Raw genomic sequence first — 27,718 nt, 5'->3', positions numbered from 1 at the left:
ATATTCCCACATGTTCTAAGGCCCAGCATTTTGCTTTGGCGTTTGCCTGAGGTGAGACCTAGAAAAAATTGGGTCTCTTTTGGACTGGGGTACTGGCAGGGTAGGTTTGTTTGTTTTTTATTGCAGCTATTGAAATAAGGCTTGGACTTGTGTCCTCTTACTGACATTGGACCAATTTCTCATTAATTCTTTAACGGGTGTATTTAGAATGTGTGTACACGTGTTTAGAGAAATATAATACATTTTGATGTATCCTTCAACTTTTATTGTATTGACATTTATGATTAGGGCCCTACCAAATTCATGGACATGAAAAATCTGGTCTCCCCCCATGAAATCTGGTCTTTTGTGTTCCTTTACCCTATACTATATAGATTTAACAGGGGAGACCAGCGTTTCTTAAATTAGGGGTCCTGACCCAAAAGGGAGTTGCAGGGGGGTCATAACGTTATTTTAGGGGGCTCGTGGTATTGCCATCCTCACTTCTGCGCTGCCTTCCAAGCTGGATGGCTGGAGAGCAGCAGCTGTTGGCTGGGTGCCCAGCTCTGAAGGCAGCATCCCATCAGTAGCAGCACAGAAGTAATGGCACCCTTACTTCTGCGCTGCTGCCTTCAGAGCTGGGTGTGGCTGATAGTGGCCGCTACTGACTGAGGGCCCAGCTCTGCAGACAGCAGTACAGAAGTAAGGGGGGCAATACCATGCCATGCCATCCTCACTTCTGTGCTGCTGCTGGGGATGGCTTTGCCTTCAGAGCTAGGCGCCCGGCCAGCAGCCTCCGCCCTCCAGCTGCCCAGCTCTGAAGGCAGCACTGCCACCAGCAGCAGCACATAAATAAGGGTAGCCACACTGCAACCCCCCGCCCTACAATAATCTTGCAACCCTCCCCCCCCACAACTCCTTTTTGGGTCAGGACCTCTACAATTACATCACCGTGACATTTCAGATTTAAATGGCTGAAATCATGAAATTTACTATTTTAAAAATCCTATGACCATGAAATGGACCAAAATGGACTGTGAATTTGGTAGGACCCTATCAATGATTAATTCATTTGCTAATAGGATTAATATGGACAATGGGTGTGTGTTCAAGAGACAGATAAGCCTGAACCAGAATTCCAGATCTGAAACCCTATCAGCTTTGAGGAAAGTCTGAGCTAGACCAGAATTTCTCATCTCTGAATTTTCTGTAATAAATATAAAAATCACTTTTATTCCAGAATAAAGTGTCCACATGGGGAGCTATTGCCAGATAGTTATAAAGGAATAGCTTATTCCACCATCGCTATGCCAGTCAATTTCCCGATGTAGACGAGGCCTAAGAAAGGAAGAGAGACACAGTAAAGTAAGTAAGAGTGAATTCCCTTAATTCCCTGGCTAAATATTATTCCTACTTTTAAAGCTATATTCCTTTTCTTGATGGTGAAAGGACTTTTTCTGAATAAGAATATGTTTAAATTGTTAACAAAGGCATGATTATGAACTCGAATTATGTCCTGCTGTAAAAGGTAGCTTTAGGGGATGAAAGGCATCCATACCAATGACGACTAGTACATACTGGGTCCATTGCTATTCAAGCCTTTGGAAACCCTTCTAGAATTAAATGCATTTAAATTAAACTCTTCACTGCTAAAAACTAGCGTTTACTATTGAAGCCCTATTTGATGAGGAAATTTTTTAAATTTAAAAATAAATTAAAAGAGCAGCCGATGCTTGCCAAACTGCTTGCAGCATAATTCAGGGGCACATCTCCTCCAAGAATCCCATCCTTCACATACTATGTCCCTTGAATGCCACATGGTATTAAAGTTTGCAAAAGTGACAGAGTCAGACACAGAAAGCACTCCAGCAACGGCAAAGGAATTACAGCACAGTAGTCCCTGGCAAACTCTACCTACCCCCCCCCGGTGCAGATGCTTTCCATTTCAATTACTGCTAGCACTGGTCATTAAGAAGGTGGATGGAGATTTTTATGGGTCACCTTATTTGGCTTTGTGTTGGTTTTTATATTTTAGTTTTCTGGTATCTTCAATATCACTTTAAATGGTTGTACAGTGTTGCCAAGTTTCTCAGTATGTATTTGCTCCATGTATGCAATTATTATTTGCGAAGTGCACTGCCATTACAGTGTCTTCCACTTGCTATATACTTTCCACTCTAAGAATTGTAACTGGGGTTTTTGCATTATAAATAGATTTACTGATTTGTTTAGAGTTGTAATTATTTCTTACAACTCTAAACAAAGTTCACTTATAGAATGTGGCATGCAGGTCCGAGCCTGACATCTGAAGAATATCTCAAGTAGGATTGTCCAAATAACCAAATATTCTGTTCAGGTGAAGGAAAAAAAAAAAAAAGCCCAAACAAACAAAAATTGTTTCAGGTCAACCCAAAACAAAAATGTTTTGAAGTTTTCAGCAAACTGAAACATCAAAAAATGTTTCATTTCATGTCAATCAAAACATTTTGGTTGACTTGAAACAAAACATTTAGTTTCAATGTCAAGGCTTTTAAAACATTTTAAAATTGTTTTTTTTAAATAAAATTGGAAGTTAATTCGTAATAAAAAGTCAACATGTTTAGTTGATGAAATGGCAAATGAACCATTTCAACATTTCCCATTTTTTTTCTATTTTGAATAAAATAAGTTGCCAAAATGGGCCCAAATTCATAAATTGTTTCAGTTGACGTGAATCTGCATATTTTGGTGAAAAAAAGGTTTCACATGAAAAATTTCGCCCAGCTCTAATCTTGAGTCTTACAAAGTACAGCAGAACATACGTAAAACCCTATTCTTTCAGCTAATGAAAGCTTTTTTTTTTCTTCTCCTGTCCAGCAGAAAAGGAGAATAGTCAATATTGAGGACTGCATGGGAACTACAAGAGAAGGGTTTCTTGGTCCCGGTTGCAGGCTGGGCTCTGTAGGAAAGCATTTATCAGAGTGAGTATGGAAAAAGACTGCTTCAAGCAAGTTTGGGTTAAGTAGTGTCTCACTTCCAAAGGGAGCAACCTGTTTCCTCTCTTGCTGATTTGGGGTTCTTGTGTGTCATTGCTCTGAAGTCTAAGAAATAATAACATAGTGTTACGCTACAACCTTCCAGCAAGAATATTTGTTTTTAATCTAACTTCTCTGTGTGTATGCAGTGAACATAAAGAGTCAGGACAAAAATCCTTATTCATAAAACTTATAGAAAGAAATAGCCCAACTTCAAGCCTGCTTTAGTAAGTCCTTCGACGTAAGTACACTATCTGAAGCGATGGAAAACTTTTTTTTGCTGAAGTTGCTTTAGCAACAGGCAGCCCTATTTCAGAAACTATATACATCAGACTCTGTGCAGCTGCTGTACTCATGGAGTTTAATAAAGCCAGTGCATGGGAAAACTGCTTAGAGTCCACAGGCTTGATTTTTTCTAGATACTCACCAGCCTGAGTTTCTGGATTCTTGCTTTTCTCTCCAGCTCATCCATTATCTACAGGCTATCTTTAATAACCTGAATAAGCACTAGTGAGTTCTAGCCATGCCTTTCTGCTCCTCTGAAATAAGGAGTTGTCTTGGTATCTCAGAATTCCCAAACAGTGCTTGGTTGACCCTTTGAATAGAAAGGTGTGACTTTTCTTAGCTTCCTGTGACCCTACGCCCCATATTCTTCTTAAGAGATATGCTTATAATATGAATATGGCATAACTAAGATATGTTTTATGCAAGATGGGTCATGTGAGCTATCATTGGAAAGGTTATGTTTTACTGAATGTGATTATCCAATTTGTATGCATGTATCATTTCTGTATTTGAAGTCAGAAATATTGACTATGTAATAATTACAACTATGTTTTTACGTGGGGAATGCCCACTGGACAGTATGCATACAGCCTGGATGGGCCATTAGGAAGGACAATAGGACTTTGAAGATGCTAATCTCCCTCCTTCCTGAGAAGTTTCCTGGGATGCTGCTTTAACACTGCAGGGTCAGGTGATCATATCACCTGGTACTGGACATCATTTTTGACTTCTGGTATTTTTCCATTGGAAGGGGGTGGGGGTCAAAATAGGAAACAAAGGTTTCCCGCCATACGTAAATCCTATTTAAGGTGGGGAGTGAGTTAATCTTGGCTCTTCTCCACTGCCTCCCTGCCCAAGAAGGAAGACTGCTGAAAACACCTGAAGAAACAAAGGAACTAAGCAGGGAGGATGTAGGGGACGGGGACGGGCTGATCCCAGGCAAGAAAGGTCAGCCTGTGAAGGGTATAACTGCAGATTTAAGCTGCAAGCAGTGCAGTTACCTTCAAGAAACTCTGCAACCTGCATAAAACAACTTTTAGGGTGAGAAAATACTATTTGTAGCCAATTTCTTTAATGTATTAAGCCTAGTTTGCATGTTTGTTTTATATGCTCATTGGTCAGCTTTGTTCTGTTTGTTATCCCTTATAATCACTTAAAAACTACCTTTTGTAGTTAATAAACTTATTTTGTTTATTCTAAAACCCAGTTTGTGCAATTCATAACTGGGGCGGGGAAGCTGTGCATATTTTCCTCCACACTGAAGGAGGCAGCAAATTTCATGGGTTTACACTGTATAGATCTCTCTACAGCACATGACAATGCAACTTTGGGTTTACACTCCAGAGGGTACATGCACCAGAGCGCTGGGTAATTCCCTGAGCTGAGTCTTCCCACACAGAGCTGATTGCAGACTCTGTGTGATTCTACAGCTGGGTGAGTCCATGTGTGTGTGTGCGTGCCCGCAGCAAGACAGCATGTGGGAGCCCAGGCTGGTGGAACAGGTGGGCTCGGTGAGATCCCAATACATCAGGTGGCACCTCAGAAGGGGGGTCCAACCCATCACACCTTCCCATCCAAATTAGGACCTTTTAGATATTATTAGCATAATCACCCAATATTTGTGCAGATGCAGCTTTGGGGGCAGCAGGATAATAATCTCTGACCCTCCAAACGCTTTGTATGTTCACGTTTTATTCAATATTGCATAGGCCTGTTCAATTCTATGTGGTAACTCTACAGGAGTCTATTCCATTCCCTGCCTGTTTTTTCTGGGCCCTGCTGAATTCTTACCACTAAGCACCTGTCTGTACCCTGCACAAGAGGTTCACTCTATCACTGAGAACAGGTCCATTAAAGGTGACCCACATGAGATTTTCTATTCATACTGGTACGATATATGGAGAAGGCCTGAAAGCTGCTGCAGGGGGCGGGAGAGGAGGAAGGAGGGGATAATCTGCTTTGTTTGTTTGATCTTAGAAAGAGCTAGCAGGAAAGTCAGCTCGGTTGTTCCCCAGCTGCTGGACGACTTGTGGGGGCTCTCTGCAGATGTTTATCATTAGCTCTCAGATCTTAATTGAAGAGCTACAAATGTTGAACCTCTAGCAAGAGCTTCATTTCCCAACAATGTCAGTCAGTCATTGCAGTTATATTTGTTGACAACCCAGAAATTTAAAGTGACTAAAAATCCCCTCCCCTCAGTGGTTACTGTCTTGGCTCTTGTGATGTCACTATTTCAAAGGTTGTCCAGTCACCATAGAGTCTTACAGGATGGAAAGGATCTGAGTTTCTAATACAAAAATAAGCCCAAAAGTAACCCCTTACCATTTTTATGCCTTCTCTTTGCATTATAAAGCAGCAAAACTGGGCACAAAGTCTTTTTCTGTCCTGCACAGCGCCTTTAAAATGGAGAATTCCCTTTGGGTCTCAGCTCAAATCAGCAAGCAGTTCTCCTCCTTAATCAAAGTGGAAATGTTTCCTTTGAGGTTAACATTTCCTATCATGGCTAAAGTGTCAGTCTCTCCTTTGGTACTATATTTAAAGAGGCAGTATCCTTATTTTCCAGTAATTCCATCTGCTCAAAAAGAAAAGGAGGACTTGTGGCACCTTAGAGACTAACAAATTTATTTGAGTATAAGCTTTCATGAGCTACAGCTCACTTCATCGGATGCATTCAGTGGAAAATACAGTGGGGAGATTTATATACATAGAGAACATGAAACAATGCGTGTTACCATACACACTGTAATGAGAGTGATCACTTAAGGTGAGCTATTACCAGCAGGAGAGCGGGGTGGCGGGGGGGGGACCTTTTGTAGTGATCATCAAGGTGGGCCATTTCCAGCAGTTGACAAGAATGTCTGAGGAACAGTGGGGGGGGGGGGGGAAGGGGGGGGAATAAACATACGGAAATAGTTTTAATTTGTGTAATGATCCATCCACTCCCAGTCTTTATTCAAGCCCAAGTTAATTGTATCCAGTTTGCAAATTAATTCCAATTCAGCAGTCTCTTGGTGATCTTCCTGAAAACACCATCCTGGCCACTATGGATGTAGAAGCCCTCTACACCAACATTCCACACAAAGATGGACTACAAGCTGTCAGGAACAGTATCCCCAATAATGTCACGGCAAACCTGGTGGCTGAACTTTCTGATTTTGTCCTCACCCATAACTATTTCACATTTGGGGACAATGTATACCTTCAAATCAGCGGCACTGCTATGGGTACCCGCATGGCCCCACAGTATGCCAACATTTTTATGGCCGACTTAGAACAACGCTTCCTCAGCTCTTGTCCCCTAATGCCCCTACTCTACTTGCGCTACATTGATGACATCTTCATCATCTGGACCCTTGGAAAAGAAGCCCTTGAGGAATTCCACCATGATTTCAACAATTTCCATCCTACCATCAACCTCAGCCTGGACCAGTCCACACAAGAGATCCACTTCCTGGACACTACGGTGCTAATAAGCGATGGTCACATAAACACCACCCTATACCGGAAACCTACGGACCGCTATTCCTACCTACATGCCTCCAGCTTTCATCCAGACCACACCACACGATCCATTGTCTACAGCCAAGCTCTGCGATACAACCGCATTTGCTCCAACCCCTCAGACAGAGGCAAACACCTACAAGATCTCTATCAAGCATTCTTACAACTACAACACCCACCTGCTGAAGTGAAGAAACAGATTGACGAAGCCAGAAGAGTACCCAGAAGCCACCTACTACAGGACAGGCCCAACAAAGAAAATAACAGAACGCCACAAGCCATCACCTTCAGCCCCCAACTAAAACCTCTCCAATGCATCATTAAGGATCTACAACCTATCCTGAAGGATGACCCATCACTCTCACAGATCTTGGGAGACAGGCCAGTCCTTGCTTACAGACAGCCCCCCAACCTGAAGCAAATACTCACCAGCAACAACACACCACACAACAGAACCACTAACCCAGGAACCTATCCTTGCAACAAAGCCCGTTGCCAACTGTGTCCACATATCTATTCAGGGGACACCATCATAGGGCCTAATCACATCAGCCACACCATCAGAGGCTCGTTCACCTGCACATCTACCAATGTGATATATGCCATCATGTGCCAGCAATGCCCCTCTGCCATGTACATTGGTCAAACTGCGCAGTCTCTATGTAAAAGAATAAATGGACAGAAATCAGACGTCAAGAATTATAACATTCAAAAACCAGTCGGAGAACACTTCAATCTCTTTGGTCACTCGATTACAGACCTAAAAGTTGCAGTTCTTCAACAAAAAAACTTCAGAAACAGACTCCAATGAGAGACTGCTGAATTGGAATTAATTTGCAAACTGGATACAATTAACTTAGGCTTGAATAAAGACTAGGAGTGGATGGGTCATTACACAAAGTAAAACTATTTCCCCATGTTTATTTCCCCCCCCCCCCCCACTGTTCCTCAGACATTCTTGTCAACTGCTGGAAATGGCCCACCTTGATGATCACTACAAAAGGTTCCCCCCCACCCCGCCCACCCCCGTTCTCCTGCTGGTAATAGCTCACCTTAAGTGATCACTCTCATTACAGTGTGTATGGTAACACCCATTGTTTCATGTTCTCTATGTATATAAATCTCCCCACTGTATTTTCCACTGAATGCATCCGATGAAGTGAGCTGTAGCTCATGGAAGCTTATGCTCAAATAAATTGGTTATTCGCTAAGGTGACACAAGTCCTCCTTTTCTTTTTGCGAATACGGCTGCTACCCTGAAATCCATCTCCTCAGTAATTCCTATTCTTTATCCAATATGAATTCTTGATTGATGACATTCATTCTGCTAAGGCTGCTCATCTTGCAGATTGACTTTTTTTAAAAGTGTACTGCTGTCTTAAAAGCTTTCTTCAAATCCTGGTAAAATAAATTGTCCCTCAACTTCCCTACTGACTTATTCATCAGAAAACATTCAGGCAGATGTGTTGGTCAGAAGCCTTGCTTTGTGATTCCTTGCAGAGTCTATTGGATTGAACCACAGACAGACTGTAACAAATGGGGTCACATTTCAGAATATGAAGAATTAAGTGTTCCAAGGGCGAGGAAGAGTAGGAGGAGGTGGATGAGTCATCTGAAAATAATCCATCTTCACAGCAGCCTCTAAACAACCACTGCATAGCTGTGACCATTAAACAGGACTGAAAAGGGATAGCAAATGTACCACCATCTCTTCTACAGGCAGCACAGGAGGCAAGACTTCCTAAATGTTAAAGCAATGGACTCTCAAGCTAGGAGTCGGACGCATTTGTACTTACACATGGTATACAAGAAATGAAACACGACCAAACCATTTTCTAGGAGTACAAAGAGAATCCAAGAGAAAGCAAACCCAGCAGAATCCCATTTATCAAACTGCTGGGAAAAATATCCTATAATACCCCTACGGAAGCTACATTATCTATAATATTAGGGGTTTGATAGGAGAGATAAGTATTACATCTGTCTCTGCTAACACTCAGCTATTCTTTTAAATGCAAAGGGTATATTAAAAAACACCACCACTTCAGAGGGAATGTACCAAGTGCACTGAAGATGCGTTTTGTTTCTTATACCCAATAACTAGGCAGCACTGACATACTAAACCTTTCTAAATGGAGCATAAAATCAAGGAACATGCCCTCATAAAGTACCAAAGTGGAAGGCAGAATAGTCTTAGTATACAGCAGATTTGATAAATGACTCAGAAGAGCAAGGGTGAGGATAACAGATAACGTCCATGTGATAAGGAACGCTGTAAAACATGACGTCTTATATAACCACCTTTTCCACCACTGCATGCAGTTTTAATTTTCCTTTTTCTTCCTTACCCCCCACACCTTAACTTTTCAAAACTATCTCACTGAAAAAAGTAGTAGAGTCCGTGTTCCAGTTTTCCTTTTTCCGCTCTAATTGTTCCAAAGTTTGCAAAGTTATGAAAAATTGCAGACTGAATTAAGAAAAAGATTCACTGGGAAAAACTGTGGGGGGGGGAGGGGAATGGAAAGGACAAAAAAGAGTGAGTTCATTCCATAACCTTGGATCAGCCCCAAGAAAACTACGTCTCCTGTACAGATGAATTGGTAGAAAAATGTATTATGCCTGAGGAGCTGAGTTGCCAGCCACAGTCATCATTTGGAGCTGTTGGTGATCTTTGAGCTATTCTGGACCTAGGCCATACACAGGCTGAGGAAGCTAATTCAGCCCTAGAGTGACAGAAGCAGCTATAAAGTTACTCTGCCTTCCACCAGAATGATTTCCAGCACATAGACCTGCTACTTGGAACAGGATTTGCATCTCCACATTTTATCTTGTGTTGGATGGGATGATGAAGAGTAAAATTAATTTTATTAAGAACCAATGTATGAACTGATAAACTAATAATGATTTCAAGTGGCATCTCACCACACTGAAAATCAGGCCATTTATCTGCCTAAATATGGTTTCAGGTGCTCAATTTTCAGGAACCCAGCTGTGAAAATTTTGGGCTATTTTATTTCCTTATATAATTATTTGATTTATATTATAAAACCTGGTTTTAAGATGTTTGATGGGTTATTTTGGAAAGCATGCATGTTTGAAGTGGGCAAGAGGAATAGTGAAATGCAAAGGAAGTTTTGGAGTAAGACAGGGAATTAGCTAAGGGAAAAGGAAACTGAAGGAGTAGGGTGGTTGAAAATGGAAAGAAAAGGAGGGAGGGTGGGAGGAGAGGAGGGAGGTGAGAAGCATTAATGGGGAGAATGATATTGTACAGCTGAACGGTTGCAGTGAGGAGTGCATTGAAAGGCAACCAATCACCAATGACAAAACAGCAAATAAGAAAAAAAAACTCGACCAAGTCCAAGTTTCAGAGCTGAATTAACGTGATGATATCAGGAGCACTCCCTCTAGGCTGGTGTGGGAAGCAAACTGGTGGCTGGAAAACTCTTCCCCAATGTCCCCTTAACTACAGCTAGTGCTGGCTGCTTTGGGCTAATACTACCAAGGTCCCACCTTCTCAAGCTCATCCTAGCTACTTCTGCTCATTCCTATAGGGCAGAGGAATGCAAACTCAGGGTATCCTTTGGGTCCTGGATCCAAGATATATTGATGTGAATTTGGGGTAAGAAAATCCTTTTAAAAATGCCCCCTTATACATTCTTCCCCTTCTATAGTGCAGAGATACTGTCAGACAACTAAAAACAGCAAAAGAGATCAAATATGTATGTTGTACTCATGCACTCTTAGGCTTATTTTTTATTTTTTGGAAGGAGGATGGAAATATATTCTCGTTGGAATGTTAAAAACGGGCTCCTGGGAGAGAATGAAGGTGGTAAGAAGAAGAAAGGAAAAAAAGAGGAAGTTTAAATTATCACACAGGAGGAACCTTTGGCTGCCGGAATTTTTAAAGATAAAATTATAAATTATGTTAGCAAGATGAAATACCTTCCGAGTTACAAACTGTTGGATTCTTACTATATGTTGGTAGAATCAATGGTAACCCCAGTACGATTTAAAAAAAAGCCACACTAGTTATTAATTAGCTCAGAAATGGAACATTCTTAATTTTTAAATAGAATTTTTAAACAGGCATCTGTGTTTATGGTACTAAAAATAGTAACTATTTATACACAAGAAGTATCTTATTTCAAATAATAATGTACTAATGGAGCAATTTACTTGTCAAATGAGATAGTTACCAATCAGCTTCTCTCTTCCCAGACACATATGGATGAAACATACGGTATCACATAAGGTATATTTTCTTTAAAGAACTATTCATCAGTCTTGCAAAAACATACACTGTACACAGTGTATACAAGCCATAGTATTTTACAACACTTGCCCTTACAAGCATCTCCAGATACATCACCTGACAAGTCAATTTCCATGCACAGATAATTTCTCAAAATCCATTTCAACTCACTTCATGAATTTGCCAATAGTTACCAGATAGTGGTATCTGAGAGAACAATTTTGTCCTATATTTAGAATATGCTGATATTTTTAAATATTTCTATTGTACTGATTGATAAGGAGAGTCTTTATTCTAATTGGCGGCCCTGACCGTGCAGAATCTTTGCCAGAGGAACCATTGAGTGGACTTGGCCAACTAAACTGCTGCTAGGAGGCCAAGAGGGGATTACAACACACAAGTAATAACTTGATAGCATTATGCTGGGAAAGGCTCAAGTTACTTCCCTTCTCTGTTTTCTGTGTTCAGCTATTATTCTATTACTTTTTGTTTAAACAAGATCCAGAATTTTAATTCCTGTTTAAAGAATAAAAAGAAGCTTTACATTTAAAAACTGGATGGGAAAGGTGTAAATGTAACAAAGTACTAAGAGATGCAATAGGCAGGATATGTGCCCATATGTGATACTATATTAGTGGTAGGTTGAATGCTCTGAATGCATAATATATTTGACCACATCAGCCCTCTCTGCATCTCTCCATTGACTCCTTCTTCTCTATCCCTCAAAACGACTATTTGACTTCACTTCCAAGGCCCCTCAAGGTCTATCCTCATCCTACCTATGATCTCTCCTTTAGCATCAAAAGTTCGACTTCTGCCTCTGATCAGCCCATGATGTCAGTCTCCATTGCCCACTTGTTAAATTTAAAACAGGCACCTTCAGGGCTTTCTCCCATGCCACCCCTCACTTGTTTCCTTGCACTTGCCTGTCGGTCTGTATCCATCCATTGTTTCTTGTCTTACACTTAGATTGTAAGCAATTTGGGGCAGGGAGTGTCTTTGTTCGGTGTGTGTACAGCGCCCAGCACAGTGCGGTTTGGGTCCATGATTAGGGCTCCATAGGCACTACAATAATATCAATAATACATTAAACTCAAATACAGTGTGTGAACTGAGCATCTTGCCAGAATGAAAAACAAAGCTAATGTAGAAGACTGTGTACTTCTGTGAAATATGTTTCGATAAGACACACACCAGATTGCACCAAATGGCATCCCAAAGACAAAACATGTTCTTCAGAAGTATATTTATGAGCCAAGGATAAAAGATATCCTTGCCAGGGATAATTTAGCTGCATTCAGAGAGAGTCACCATGAACTCTCCTTGGAGGTAGGGAAATCCACGCAGTTCCCTGTTCAGATCAAAACATGTCTTGAATATATTGGGAGACTTTTTAAGGTCTTGGAGTTTGATGTTATCAGGCACAGTGAGCAAAACATGTGTGAGGGACAATTCTCCAAATAACCGAAGGGTCTTGCATTCACTAGTCTCCGTGAAGTAGCTGGAAGGCTGTGTATGCATTCCACTGAATTTAAGATTTAGGTTTTTTTCAAAAAGTTCCTCATAATTATCATCAGGATCTTCACATTAATTTCAGTTTTCAAGCTGTTCTTCAGGTGGTCTTCTCCCACTAGACAAAAAGCCAATAAATCCACCAGACGGCCCCGTACGCAGAAAATGTCACCAGTTTTCACCTTGCTAAGCCACATACCCACAATTCCACACTCAAAGGGGCAGGCAGGTAGGGTTTTTAAGCGACCATAAAGGGACAAGAACTTGAGAAAGGATGACAACTGAATGAGGAAGTTGCTGCAGAGAGCTTGGGAAGCCAGTGGCCCATTTACCTACTGGAATTGATGCAGGAATCTTTGATAGGAGCATAAGCATGATAGCACCTTCTGGGATAGTTATGCAGCTCAAAATTCCCCATCAGAGGCACTTCTGCAGAGCCAGCTGCAAAGCCTAAACTCCCAACCATGAGCTTGCACTACTAACTGGGCTACTCTCTAGTTTGCAGCATCCCTGCCCATTACTATTAAGGCTGATCCAGCTCCAAGGGTAAATACCGTACCTAGAACAAACTGTGTCCCAACTGTTGCTGGGTCTGCACTTCCCTTCTTCATCTCTCAGTGATCAGAGCAAATTAAACACAACTTCCAGGGCTGGAGATCTGTGCTCCTGCCTCACTCCTACATTAAATGAGCTAGACTAGGCTTAGGCAAAAGGAAAAGCTTTCAGTTTACTCTGGCTGCCACATTTCCCACTGGGTAAAGAGGCTGCCAACAGCAATGGGTGCACTGCATTTACTCTAGTTACTTCGTTTACCTGCAGAGGGTGAGGGGGAAGAGACAGTTAAATGGAGAGAACTCAGTACAGACCCACAACTATAAACATTTAACTGGATCTATATCGAGAGACCTCAGTGCGTGCTGAATACACGTGTCTGTGACACTTGCCAATCCAAAGAGAAAAACAAGCTATAGCCTGGCCTTTGAATACAGAAGTAGAAACAAACAAGCACTTGAATTCCATCTCCCTTTGCAACTTGGTATATCTTGCACGCTCTAAACCAGGCTCCCCCTGACCAAGAGACACACATAAATGCAGTCTAAACTTGTTTCTCAGAGCCAAACTACACAAAAATTTAGGTAGGGGGACAGGGAGCATCATGCTTAACTGAAACAAATAAATTTGAATTGTCATCTGAAATATCTGCATCCAATCCCCACTGAACCCCATTGTCCTCTGTCCCCACACAATCTCCTTCCAATTCTAATTGTGTAATCTTTCAGGAAAGGAGAGGGTTACTAACCCTCATGGAGTCTCTACACCTTCCTCCAGGACCTTTTGAGAGCTAGCAGGCAAGGCCGGTATCCTAAAATCTTGGATGGCAAAACCCGTTCCCCTGAACACTGTAGGGGAAAGCAGAACAGAGCTATTCCTTGCTGCTACTACTGACACCATGCTCACTCTCGCTCACTGGCTCTGAAGGAGCACACAAAACATAGCCACTCTCTCTGAGAAAAAAAGTGTCACAATAGCTTTGTTTAACCCTTTTGAGCGCATGGGATCAGTTCAAACAAAATAGCAGAATCAGTACCAGGCAACATTTCCAACTCTACTTGAAATACAAAAACTTTTGCCACAAACGTTTTCAGTCACCTTCAGTGCAGGAATTAACCAGCCCATCAATAGAAAAATGAACTTGGTAACATACTAGAAAATAAGTACTTTCATTTTTATTGTAGGATAACCACTTTTTCCCGTTTGACCAAAATTCAACATTAGTGCCTAAATGATGACTTCCTATTCAAGGTGCCCACAGGGAGAGGCAATATCACCTCACAGATTTTGTTACTTTGGGACTCTGAACATTTCTGTGGGAATCAAACAGTAATCCTAGGATCTTAAATTTGGAATGAAGATCAATCAAGAGAATTTGTACATATTTTCAATGTAAAGTATCAGATTTAATTATGCCATAATTTTAGCACATTTAAAATGTTCTACAAACTTATTAAGACAATCTTATGGCAAATTTCCAAGGTATGCGGTAGATCTAGGTATCATTAATTCTCAGCATGCACTAGCATTCTGTTGCAGGTTAACCTTGCATGAAGTAATATTCCAGCTTAAGAAACAAAACAAAGAAACAACAAATCTACAGAATTCATTTGTGTGTGTTAACAAAAAGGTACTGGATTTAAGTTTCCAATGACTTTGCTATCCAGGATATCACTATCCCTAGTCTTATACCCTGGAGCCAGTGGTGAGCTGGAGCCGGTTCGCACCGATTCGCTGGAACCAGTTATTAAATTTAGAAGCCCTTTTAGAACCGGTTGTCCCTCACAACCGGTTCTAAAAGGGCTTCTAAATTTAACAACCAGCCAAAAGTGGTGCCTTAGGCGCCAACCCTCTGGGTGCTCTGGGGCTGGAGCACCCACAGGGAAAATTTGGTGGGTGCACAGCACCCACCAGCAGCTCCCCGCCCCGCGCCCAGCTGACCTCCGCTCCGCCTCCTCTCCTGAATGTGCCACCCCGCTCTGCTTCTCCACCCCCTCCCCCAGCTTCCCGCGAATCAGCTGTTCGCGCGGGAAGCCTGGGAGAGCTGAGAAGCAGGTGGCGGCTTCGTGCTCAGGCCCAGGGAGGCGGAAACAAGCTGGGGCGGGGGGGCATGAGGAGGGCCACCAGCACCGCAGCAGGTAACTGGGGGGGGCGGGGGGCGCAGGGGAACCGCTCCCTGCCCCAGCTCACCTCCTCCTCCCTGGGCCTGAGCGTGAAGCCGCCGCCTGCTTCTCAGCCCTCCCAGGCTTCCCGCACAAACAGGTGATTTGCAGGAAGCCAGGGGAGGTGGCGGAGAAGCAGAGCGGGGCGGCGCGTTCAGGAGAGGAGGCGGAGCGGAGGTGAGCTGGGCGCGGGGCGGGGAGCTGCCGGTGGGTGCTCTGCACCCACCAAATTTTCCCCATGGGTGCTCCAGCCCCAGAGCACCCATGGAGTAGGTGCCTAAGGCGCCACTTTTGATGTGATCAGTGGGGGGAGCGGCCGCACCCCCAGCTCCCCCCCCAGCTTCGCTACCCCGCCCCTAGGAGCCAGAGGGACCTGCCGGATGCTTCCTGGGAGCTGCCCCAGGTAAGCAACACTGGGACTCCCCACCTCGCCCCCTGGCAGGTCCCTCTGGCTCTTAGGGGCGGGGCGGGCACCCAATACAGTGGCCGACGAGACCCTCCTGCCCGGTTCTGGGGGCAGTCAGGGGACAGAGGAGGGGGGTGGATGGGGCAGGGATCCCGGGGTGGGAGGGGTGTCAAGGAACGCAGGGGGTTGGATGAGGCAGAAGTCCAGGGGGGCGGGGCCCCGGGGTGGGCCCCGACCCCCTCGTAGGGTGAGGAGGGAACCAGTTAAGATTTTCGCAGCTCATCACTGCCTGTAGCTATGCATGCGTCACACACATTTACAAAAAGATGCATTAACTAGCGTTTTCCTCCCACTTCCGCCATACTTCTCTTTGCATGAGACTAGAGGAGCAATTGTGCTAAAGTGACTCCTGAAATTCAGGACTCCCACATGGGTGAAGAGACCCTCAGATCAGGTCCCAGTGTTAGGGCTGCCATCTTCATAATATTTAAAAACTGGGCACTCCAGCAGGACTGCCAGAACCTTCCCTGCCCTGTCCCTTCACCCCTCTGCTTCCCCTCTCCCTCAGTCCAGGTTGAGAGGATCTCGCCTGCAGAGCTGGGGCTGGGAGCTATAGCAACCTGACACAGGTAGGAGGCAGCCCTGGTTGAGTTGGGGCTGGAGCGGGTAATGAGCCAGTGCTTCCCCACTTTCCCCAACCCCAGCAACCGGACTTTGGGTGTCCAGTCAGTAGATCCGCCCGGACACTGTCAGGTCCCCTTTTTGATTAGACTTTCTGGTCAAAAACCAGGCACCTGGCCACCCTACCCAGTCTGCAATATTCTAACAACTCCTCAAGCAAGAGAGAATGAAAAAAAGCAATTTTTTACAAGAAGAACGTTAAAAGATTACCTTATCCTCTTATCTTCCACTTTTTTCAAATACTCATCTCTCTTCAATACTCCTAGTATTGTTTCCCTCTCATGTTCCAACAAAAATGACAAATTGATGATCTCCAGGTTTTTTGACATGATTCTTCAATAGTGATTTTTCCAACAGTTGGGTTTCCAGAGAATAAACTGTTTACTGCAAGTTTCAAAGGCACATTTGTCACACTGGTACAAGATTTACAAGATAGCCTGACAGAGAGCTCTTTATTAAATTAACCAGATATTAAAAGCATGTGACCATGTCTTCCAGCTGCAGGAGAGAAAGGTTTCTGCTGTGTTCTTTAAGAAATTCTCTCATTTTCCTGGTTACAGAATGTTCATTGCATCTTTTCTGGTCTTCTTTGACATGCTGCAAGCCTTCAACCCACATTCATAGAAGGTGCCTGAGTTCATCTTCAACACATCAACTGTCGTCTGAAGCCACACAACAGCTGGATATTTAGATTCAAACTATCTGAAAGTCAAAAAGAAATAAAAGGAAGTGATTTTGACATTATCCCGGTCTCATCCAAGAGAACCTAAATGAAACAGTGGTTTGGGAATCAATGTCTAATCACCTGCAGACTAACAGATTGCCCCCAGGGTCATCTATGGCCAGTGCTTTCTCTTTGCTACTGTTTACTCTAAAGTGTATGAATGTCATCATGTAGGCGCCCCTCCTTCTGTAAATTCATTTGCAATTACTCTCTGGTTGTGGAAGTCCTGAATTGGCTAAACTCACTTTGGACTTGATTTTGCTATTCTTATCATGATTAGCACCATGCCACACAAACACTCCACGAATTTCACTCTGACTACTTGGATAGAAAGGCACTGCTTAATGAGAGGAGGGATGGCAGAATTGGGCATGAGATGTCTTTGTGTGCTCTAATGATATCACATTTCCCTTCCTCCCTCTTCCTCCTTCTCCGCCCCCCTCACCAATGGAACAGAACAACAAGAATCCTGAATGTCTATATCTGAGTACTAAACATACCACCATTTCAAACAGTTTGCCTCTGCTTCATGTGGTGCATAACAAGAGAACTAAAATTTTAGGGCTGTTAACCTGGAAGTTCTAGTCATCACTGCCTCACAAACTGGAACTGAAGGAAGGCACAACTGATACAGAGCTTATTCATTTAAGATTGAAGTATATTTTTATATTTGTGTGAGTCTTTTCAAAGGCTGATCTAGTCTGAGTGTGTTGGGAAAGTCTGATGTGGGAAGGGGATGAGAGGCTGGGTCCAATGGAAACATGCAGAGCTTGTATACAGTTCCTGCAGCTCTCCTTCCTCATTAAGCCTACTCTCCAGTCACTTTTGAAAGCTTGCCTTGCCTCTCTTGCATCTTCCATGTAAGTAAAAGGCCAATGGCAAGTGGTACCAAGGTGGAAGCAATAAGAATGAAGTACAGCTAAAATGGACAACAATGGACCTGAAGAAGAGCAGTGTGTGGCTCGAAAGCTTGTCTCTCTCACCAACAGAAGTTGGTCCAATAAAAGATATTACCACACCCACCTTGTCTCAACAATAATAGGGATAGATAAACTTATGCTTCACTACCTAGTCATCACCAACAAAAGCAAAGCCACAAAATACAGTATAACTGGACAAAATGAAAATGTCCTTTCCACTAAATTACTTAAATCTAGGAATAGAAATCCTGAAAAATTAGTGTTCAAGTGTGAGACCCCCACCCCCACAGCTTGGTGGTGAGCTTACTAGTAAAGCAAGTAAATGTCACACTTTCAGGAGATTCTGCCTTGCATTCACTTCTGTTACAACAGGGATTACGTCTGACATTTCATAACCTCTTCTCAGAATGATCTTAAAACCCCCCCACCTCAGATCAATGAAAAGCTTACAGCTCCTCTACAGAATATTGCTTTTTCTCTGAAAGCAATTCAATTGCAATATTACAACAGCAGTGTTTTATGAGATGAAAATGCTGTAAAAAAACAAACATCAGATCTTAGCAGTACTACTGTGATTCAAATAAATATATTATCATGCCGCCTTTTGTGGGTGAAGAAAGTAAGACAAAGAGGTCAAGTGACATGCCCAAGGCACACAGCAACTTAGCTGCAGAGTCACGAATAGAATTCAGGACTGCCCCACTCTCATCTCCGTGCTTATCCCTCCTGGAACACGGGAAACAAATATTTGAGTCATGGACCAGAGTATGTCCTTTGTTCAGATTGTGATTTATTTTACATATACCATAAAAATAAAATAATTTAAATATACTTTCTAAGCAATTTTACAATGATTGATAGTAACATGTTTGATATGCTGCTTTTAAAAGAAAAGCACCAACAATGAATTGCTTCTTCTAATTTTCACTCTAAAGTGCACTTGAAGAAGCCTCTATTCATGGTTGGCAGAAGAAGTAGCTGAAAAATGTAATGCTGATAGTTATGTACATAATTTGCATTTGCTGGATTCCACTTCAGCATCTATGTCCTGGCCATGCCCCGCTTCCACCCCAACACATTCACTTTTCCTCTGTCTCAGCCAGACTCATTTCAGTGTTCTGGGAGTGCCTAAATGTGCATCCATTTCTAAGAACCGTGCACATCTCCTCCTGCTACATTCAGGTGCTGAGCAAATGGTGACTGCTCATTCTTTGGTTCCTTATACTTTTTAGCAATACTTGGTAGCCAAAAAGACCAGCCAGATCATTTTTCTAAACAGTAGGAACTCTGACCATACCAATTCATTGATGGACATCAGGGTCTCAGTTCAGCGAGGTATGTAAGCACATACCTAACTTTAAGCACACGAGTACTCCCATTTAAGAGCAATTACTTCTAAAGTATGAGTTCTTACTGGCAAACATAAAGCTATATTACTGTATTTGTGCAGCTGAGAGACTGGAAAAAAATATGGAAAAAATCTACATGCGAAGTGAATGTCCCATTACCAAGCTTTAATCCCACAAACAATTCTTTCTGGAAAGCCCAACTGACCCAATTCTAAATCTAATTCAATTCAGTTTACAAACTGGGGAGTTGTAATATCTAGTATTAGTATATCACCGAAGATAGGATTCAGAGAAGAATTAGGCATTAATGTGGATAATGAGAATGCACATGGTTACATTGGATAGGGTAACTCATGCTTCAGGTAGAAGCCCACTACCAACTGACAGGTCAGGTTCTACTCCCATGGGCAGGTTATCCATTTTGTAGTTTCTTACTCCTCTCTCAAAAGTGTCCACTGATGGTTACCTTCAGAAACAGGAGAGCAAACTGGATGGACACCTGTTATGACAATTCCTGTGTTCGTATCTGCCTGTCTGCACTGTAAAATAGTGGGTTAATGCCATCTGTGTCCTGCACAGAAACCATTACAGCTTTTTTCCACTGAATGCATCTGATGAAGTGAGCTGTAGCTCATGAAAGCTTATGCTCAAATAAATTTGTTAGTCTCTAAGGTGCCACAAGTCCTCCTTTTCATTACAGCTTTGTTTGTGAAGTCTATTGAAACTGATTTGACTTGTGTTACAGAACATCTTCTAGAATATTATAATATTTACCAAGTGGGCAGTTGGGCACAATTAACAGGTACATTATCCAGATTTAAAAGGTGTTTGTAGTTAAAGTCTATTCTTCTGTAAAACATACCATTGGTTAACTGTTACAGTGCCACATAGTTCTCCCATTACACAGCCGGAAAAGTTTCACTCTATTTGAAAACTGTTTTTGAATCTTTTACAGAAGTAGTCTAGGGACAAATCCTTCAGTCCTTACTCATGGAAAAAATCTCCCTGATTTCAACAGTGGCTTTACCTGAGTAATGACGGCAAGATTTGGCTCCTGTTGATGTAGGCATCACCTAAAGTTACTGTTTTGCTCTGGTTTTATATTTACAAAATAGTCTGCCCTATATAAAAACTGTTAAACTACTTTTAGTAAAACACTATTCTCTTTCCTTCTTGCCTACGGCCAAGATTATGGGCTGATGAATCCTGCAGCACAGGCGAATAAGGGGATGCAAGGCTACCTAGAAGCCCTGGTCATGGACATGGACCAGGACCAGGCACTACAGAAATACAAATAATAAAACAAACAAAACAAAATAAATACCACCTGTGCCAGTTGCCCTCATTGCAGGTTGTAATGGAAGGGAAGGAGGCGGGGAACAGCAACCTCCACAGGACCACAACTTCCACCCCCCACCACTCTGGTGTGTGGGCAGAACCCCCAACACACATATCAGTGCAGCTGTGCCAGAAGAAATATTCTGTGCTACACAGAGTCAGAGTCTGCCTCCTGGTTCCCTTGCCACCAGCATCAGTGGGAGGAGTTATCTGGGCAAGATATAGGCCTTACCCCCTGAATCCCAAGCGGGAGCAGGGAAACTGGGAAGTTGCTTGCGACTCTGTCACAATCTGGTTCCCGAGTTGCTCCTGGGATAGTGACAGTATTTAATTTGGTTTACAAAGTCTTGGACAGTTCCATAATTGGAACCATTGGATTCAGCAGCCAGATCATTTTTCTAAACAGTAGGAACTATGACCATACCAATTTATTGATGGACATCAAGGTCTCAGTTCAGCGAGGTATGTAAGCACATACCTAACTTTAAGCATGAGTACTACCATTAGCTTCACTGTAACTGCTCATGTGCTTTAAGTTAGAAGCGTACTTCAAGGCCGTAACACATTGGAGGCCGAGTAAGGAGTGAGTAACTGCCACTGAATCTAGTCTGGGTTTGATGGGTCCTGCAAGGGCTACGGTTGAGGACTGTTTCATTTAGTATTTTCACCAGTGGTCTGGAAAACACACATTTGCCCAAGATACAAAGCAGTAGCAAATGATTGGGAGAAGAGAGAAAGTACAAACGGGCCAGAGTTCAAATGGAACAAGGGATTATTCCAACGAACAAGAATTAAAATAAAATGAAATTTAAAATAAGAAATCAGATTCAAGCTAGTGAGTTCTCCCCCCACAAAGGGAAGAATAAGTGAGCACAGTTAAATTCTGTGATTAACATTAACAGTCTTTTCTGACTTTTATATTTAGGTTTATTGAATCACAAACTTTTGATGTCCTGGTTTTTAAACTCAGACTCCGCTCACTTACAAACGCTTGGGTTTGGCTACAACTACAGTGCTCTAATAACGTTTTAGATAAACACATATCTGTTGGCAAACTTAGGGTTAGAGAGCAGCTAAATGATCTACCCTGAGTATGGGGCAGCAGGAAGTAGTGTTGTCCTGGAGCAGCTCAGTTACAATCTGCCCTCTTGATCTCCCTTGCTTCTCCTGGGGGTTGGGGGAAGTAAACCATACCAGGCTTACGCCTGCCACAGTGCAGTCACCCAGCTTGCTGGTGCAGCAATGCTGACAAGCACACTGAGGGGTAGAGGTAAATGGGGGGCAGAGGGGACGCAATGAACCTAGGGACCACCCAGTCCACACCCTCCTTCACTCCACCCTCCAGCAGGCACAAGGTGGAAGTAGCAGCTCTGCCTCTCCTCCTGTGCTGCAACCACTAAGGAAGCACTTTACACTCCTGTGGCTACTGATGACAGTGCCCTGAAGTGGGACAAAGAGTCTGAGTATGTCCTAGTAAATGAGGCTGCTATTGACAGAGGGTAAACAAGATCTGAAATTTCCATGGCCAGATCATAGAATCAGAACTGGAAGAGACCTCAGGAGGTCATCTAGTCCAGTGGTTCTCAAAGCCGGTCCGCCGCTTGTTCCGGGAAAGCCCCTGGCGCGCTGGACCGGTTTGTTTACCTGCCACATCCGCTAGTTCGGCCGATCACAGCTCCCACTGGCCGCAGTTCGCCGCTCCAGGCCAATGGGGGCTGCGGGAAGCGGCGCGGGCCAAGGGATGGACTGGCCGCCCTTCCTGCATAGTTAGCCTCCATCTTCAGAGAGGCAGATTTAAAGAAAGAGTGGCTGCTTCATGCAGAAGATTCTGCAGTGGGAAACAGGATGAAGCCTACCCAAATCCCCACAGAGGTGAGCCAACTGCCTTCCCTTACTGAGGAAGATAAGGAACAGCCAAGTGTTCCTGTGGCTAAGACCACAGCCAAAAGTGGGGAGATTAAGGCAGTACTGCATAGTATATGATTCCTGTTCAATTTCACACCCTGGATGGTCGCCTCAGGATGCGTATTTTGCACTTGGAAGTCAGCTGCCTCTTCAGTCACAGCCAGACCCAATTTATTATTAAGGGCAAATTAAGAGATGTGGGTTTTATTGAGTGCTGGACAATTCCATAATCAGTGCAACACGGTGGTTGTTTTTTGTTTTTTTTTGGGGGGGGGGGGTTGTTTTTGTTTTTTTGAAGAAATGATTGGATGTCAGATTCAGACCTGAAAGTTGACTGCAATGCATTGGGAGGCATCAGGTCTTGCACAAAACAAAACATTGCCCCCATAAAAAGCAGCAGCTGTTGGTCCCTGTTATTAGGATTAGCATGATCCAAACCTACCTTTCAGCACATAGCACGCCACCACACCAGAGCGGGCCATTCCAGGAATGGAATTTTGTGGGCCTAGACCCTTTCCTCCCACAATCCCCAGAGGGAACAGACAAGTTGTCCCACAACACCCTGCAAATGTGAGTACAGAGCAGCACAGTGAATTGTAGGGCTATGAATCCTGGGATACCTGCCCAGAGAGCTGTATTGCTTGTCATGGCGAGATGCAGCAGATGTGTGGGGTATGACAGCACAGTGATGTGGCTGCATTATCACGGGTTAGGTTACCATGGATTAATTTACCCCATGATTTGCATGCAGTAAAGATACAGCCTCAGACAAGTTCTTAGCCACCAGAGGTGCCACCAATCTTTACAAACACAACTGCACATATGCTTATATACAAAATAAATCAGCAAAAAGAAAAGGAGTACTTGTGGCACCTTAGAGACTAACAAATTTATTTGAGCATAAGCTTTTGTGAGCTACAGCTCACTTCATCGGATGTATATAGCTCACGAAAGCTTATGCTCAAATAAATTCATTAGTCTCTAAGGTGCCACAAGTACTCCTTTTCTTTTTGTGGATACAGACTAACACAGTTGCTACTCTGAAAATAAATCAGGAATCTCATTTGCATTCCAGAACTCCCTCACCTAAAATCTCCTGTGTTTCTTGGGTAAAGTCCCTCTGGATTCTAGGGCAATATATGAAGGGAGAGCAGGATGAAAATTTAGTCCTGATGAACTTTCTCACTGTTGCCACTATCCAACAGCTCTTGTTATGAGATATCCCTCCTGCTTCTAAACCACTGTGATTATTTAGTCAGAAGTCTGTGCGTATTCAATGACTCTGTGGTACAGCATCACAGACTGTTTTTGGTATGCACTCTAACATGGCAGTACTGGAACTCAGGTGTCAAAACTAAGGCAGCACACCTTCACTTTCACTGGGACAAATCTACACTACAAATGTTTGCCTGGACAGTAATGTTGGTTAGGGGTGTGATTTTTTACATTTCTATACTGGCAAAAGCCCTTGTGTGTAGATGCAGTTAACAGCAAATTTACTGCATTTGTGGAAACGGTATAAGCTATATAAGTAAAGTCACTCTTTTGCCGGTATAAGCTGCATCTCCACTAGGAGGGGTTTGAAGATATAACTATACCAGGCAAACCTTTTCTAGGGTACACTAAGCCAGACCTGTTCAGACAGAGATCGAGAGGCTCTTTTATTCCACTTCAATCTATCAAGAACTAGATCCCATTCTTGAACTTTTCTCCATTTTGGTGTAATTCCTAACAGCAATAACTTAATATGCTGGCTTTGACACTACAGAACCAAGGGCACTGATACATATATTAACTTTCTAGACTCCAGTTAAAACACATCAAGTCTGTATACACCCCAGACTCACTCACTGGGAAGTCAAAAAATGACATCTAGAACTAGGATAACATAATTAGCTAAACTCTCAAAAAGCACACCATGTCTACAACTATCTATTCGTTTAGGACTTTTGCCTCTTTCTCACAGTCCAGGCCAACATACAATTCTACACAAGAGAAAGAAAGGATTGTCACTGTCATTTCTAATAAATGCCAGCAAAAGCATTAATGTTATATACCATACTAAGAATTTTAACACATGTAAATCTTACCTTTTTTCAAAGTGTAACGGCTGGCTCACCTGTTTTTCTGTTCCAACTGTGGAATACTGCTATAGGTACAGAATGTTATACACAGGAACTAGAAAAACCTGCCTCACTTCCCCCAACAATCTATTTGCACAATGCACACACCCAGCTGTGCAACGTAATGTTTGCCAGCAGCAGTCATTCAGCTACCAAAGTACCAGGAACTACTTGTTGTACTAACCCACTGAGTTTTCAAAGGAACTAGAAGTGGCTTCTTCCTTTAAGAGCCTATTTGGCAAACTCTGAAGTAAAGTGGCACAGTACCTGTCAGAGGAGAATTATTAATTTATTTAAACAGCAACTGGGTTAATGGGACACAGATCCCTGACTCGGGCCTCCAGATATTACCATAATATAAATAATAAAACTAACAATTACTTCTTTCTTTTCAAGAGACTCTGAACATGGGCTTTGAGTCCTTTACATGCAGCATGGGGAAGAAATACAAACTGACAAAATATTTACTAAATTAATGAAAATACCATGCACTCTTCTGGCAGTAACATTATTTGAAATGGTTAAAAGTACAGAATAAAGTTCACTCATGTTAACATTACTGCATTAGTACGAATAAAAGCCCATAAAGGTATACTGAAACCTCCAACTTCTTAAATGAGTGTCACCTACTGTAGTTAAGTATTATACATTCTATCAGTATGTTTGAGTTCAAAATAATAAGAGTCTTACGTCACATCATGCAAACATAAGCATAACTTGGAAGCTGTTCTTTTATATCAGGAATAATGCCAACTCTCTCACACTGTCTGGGCAAAGCTCTTCCCATTTACCTACAAGATTACTACTCTTTCCGTGATCAGAGCCAAAACCCCACAGCGGTGTCTAATTTCCACCACAGGGATGTACATATATGTAATAAAGTTTCAACAGTAATAATGTTTGAAGATTTAGAATGCTCTGTTAGTGGTAATTAATTCTAAAGCATCACACTTTACAGTTGGAAGAAGTAAACAGAAAGGTTAAGTGACTTGCCCAAGGCCCATATTATGACAGAGCTCAGATTGAGCACAGTTCCTGACTTCTAGCCACTTGTTCACTCAGCTAGACTCTGCAGCCTCTATAATATTGCCATATGCTTATTTGGAGCTATTATTTTAAGGCTTCCAAAGGTTTCACTAGAAAAACACACAAAACTCACTACAGACACAATGAACTGTTCAGTTCCAGTGCAGGACTTCAACCCTACCCAGCTCCACAAAACATCACAGTACAGTTCAGCGTATGAATTGAGTATATCTATTTACAGTGCAATTTAAAAAAAATACAATTTAGATAAACAGTAGCAAACTGGAGAAGTTCTGTATTACTGTGTTCAGAGTAACTACATATGTGACAGAATATTATGGAGGAGGATTCCTAGTTGCTTTGGAAGCAAAGGACACTATTTACAGAATCTACTATGATATGGGACACTACACACAAACACACACACACACACACACAGTGAATACCAATTAAACTAGCTACAATATCCAAAGAACTGGGGCGGGGAGGGATGAAATACCTGGGCTGACATTGCCATCAACTTTATAACATCCTCCTCCTCTGAGCATGTCTGCCTCTGAAAATTAATACAATTCTCATAGCCTTGCCATCCATAGACTCCTCAGCTTCTGGATACACAAGTAATTCCGCTCCCCCCAGATGGAAATGCCCTTCTCCATCGATGGCCAGCAAAAAGACCATACGTACTTCAGACTGAAACTTGAGGGAACATCTACACAGCAATTAAATACCCATGACTGACCTGGTCAGCTGACTCAGATTCTCAGGGCTCAGACTGCAAAACTGCAATGTAGACATCCAGGCTCCAGCCAGAGCCCAAGCTCTGGGACCCCACAAGGGGGGAGCCTGAGCCCAAATGGCAGTTTTAAGTTCTGCAGCCCCAGATCTGCAAGCCCAAGTTAGCTAACCCAGGTGTTTAACTGCTATGCAGATGTACTCAGTGATCCAGGTGTTCCTGACCTCCAGACTGGATTACTGTGTTCTCTCTGCCTACCTACCTGTGTTGGGGGAGGGCGAAAGCTACAGTTGGTTCACACCACAGCAGCCCATCTGCTCAGCTAACACAGGCCATTCAGAGCTCATCACTGCAACACTCTGCTCTCTTCATAGTCTCCCCAATTAACGCTGGTCAAATTCCAGGTTTTAGCCCTCACCTTCAGTGTCCTCCACTACCTGAGGGATGACCTCACCCCTGTGTTCATGACCACCCATCACTGCAACAATGGAACCATCAATGTTAGAGTGAAACCCGGCAGCTCTGCAGAGGACAGAGCTTTCTAGGTCACTGGCCACGAATCTGGAACTCGATCCTCGGAGACAGCAGGATGACCATGAACCTTCAGCTCTTTCAGAACAAAATCCAGTGTTTGCTTCTTCGACCCAGCCAAAACAAACAAACAAACCCAGTCACGCGCAGGAGGGAAAAGGAGGTAGATATACCTGTGCGTGCACACGTCAACATTCTGGGAGGTGCCCAGACACCACAGTGTTTTAAGAACCTAGACAAGCAGTACCAAGAGCCTTGGTTCCATTGAGCCACCTGAACAGCTCAAAAGCAATGGAAAGTAACTAACTGGCCAGCTGGCAATTCCCCTCCCATAAAGGAATCCGTGGGTGGTACTGAGCCAGTGATATCCCACCCTTGTGGCCTCTGGCATGGGGAGCATTAGGGACAGGACTAGGAAGAGAAGGCATGTGTGGAGTGCTGTTGTGCTCCAAAGATTGTTGGTGAAACAATCCTTTCAGAGCCATTAATAGCAGACGGGAGTTAAAGCAGCCTTGAGGGACTGAACCAAATCCTAACAGCCCCAGAAGAAGCGAAGACACACTGGTGATATCAAGCCACCTTTGTGAGCATGTCCCCAGCACCAGATTCTGAGCAGAGTGCAGCTCAGCCAAACCAGAAGCCCAGGGTCATAGATTTCACACTAAAATACACTAAGCCTGGCTCAAGTTTTGCCTTTGTAATGAAGCTTGAAACCAAACAAA

The 27,718-nt window shown here is 43.0% G+C and overlaps 1 protein-coding gene across 6 annotated transcripts in view; it reads right to left on the bottom strand.

The window, feature by feature from the left end:
• Positions 1-27,718, bottom strand: part of SYTL5 (synaptotagmin like 5) — a 171,869-nt gene that overhangs the window by 100,278 nt on the left and 43,873 nt on the right. For all 6 annotated transcript variants that reach the window (XM_074968770.1, XM_074968778.1, XM_074968761.1 and 3 more), the window contains exon 2: positions 16,555-17,046. In XM_074968770.1, the coding sequence (XP_074824871.1) occupies positions 16,555-16,673 (119 nt within the window). In that variant the 5' untranslated portion in view covers positions 16,674-17,046. The remainder of the gene's footprint in view (positions 1-16,554; positions 17,047-27,718) is intronic.

Source organism: Natator depressus, chromosome 1 (genome assembly GCF_965152275.1).
Source record: "Natator depressus isolate rNatDep1 chromosome 1, rNatDep2.hap1, whole genome shotgun sequence".
NCBI classification, from domain to species: Eukaryota; Metazoa; Chordata; order Testudines; family Cheloniidae; genus Natator; species Natator depressus.
The sequence above is the reverse complement of the archived record's forward strand: the minus strand, read 5'-3'. Positions and strand labels throughout refer to the sequence as shown.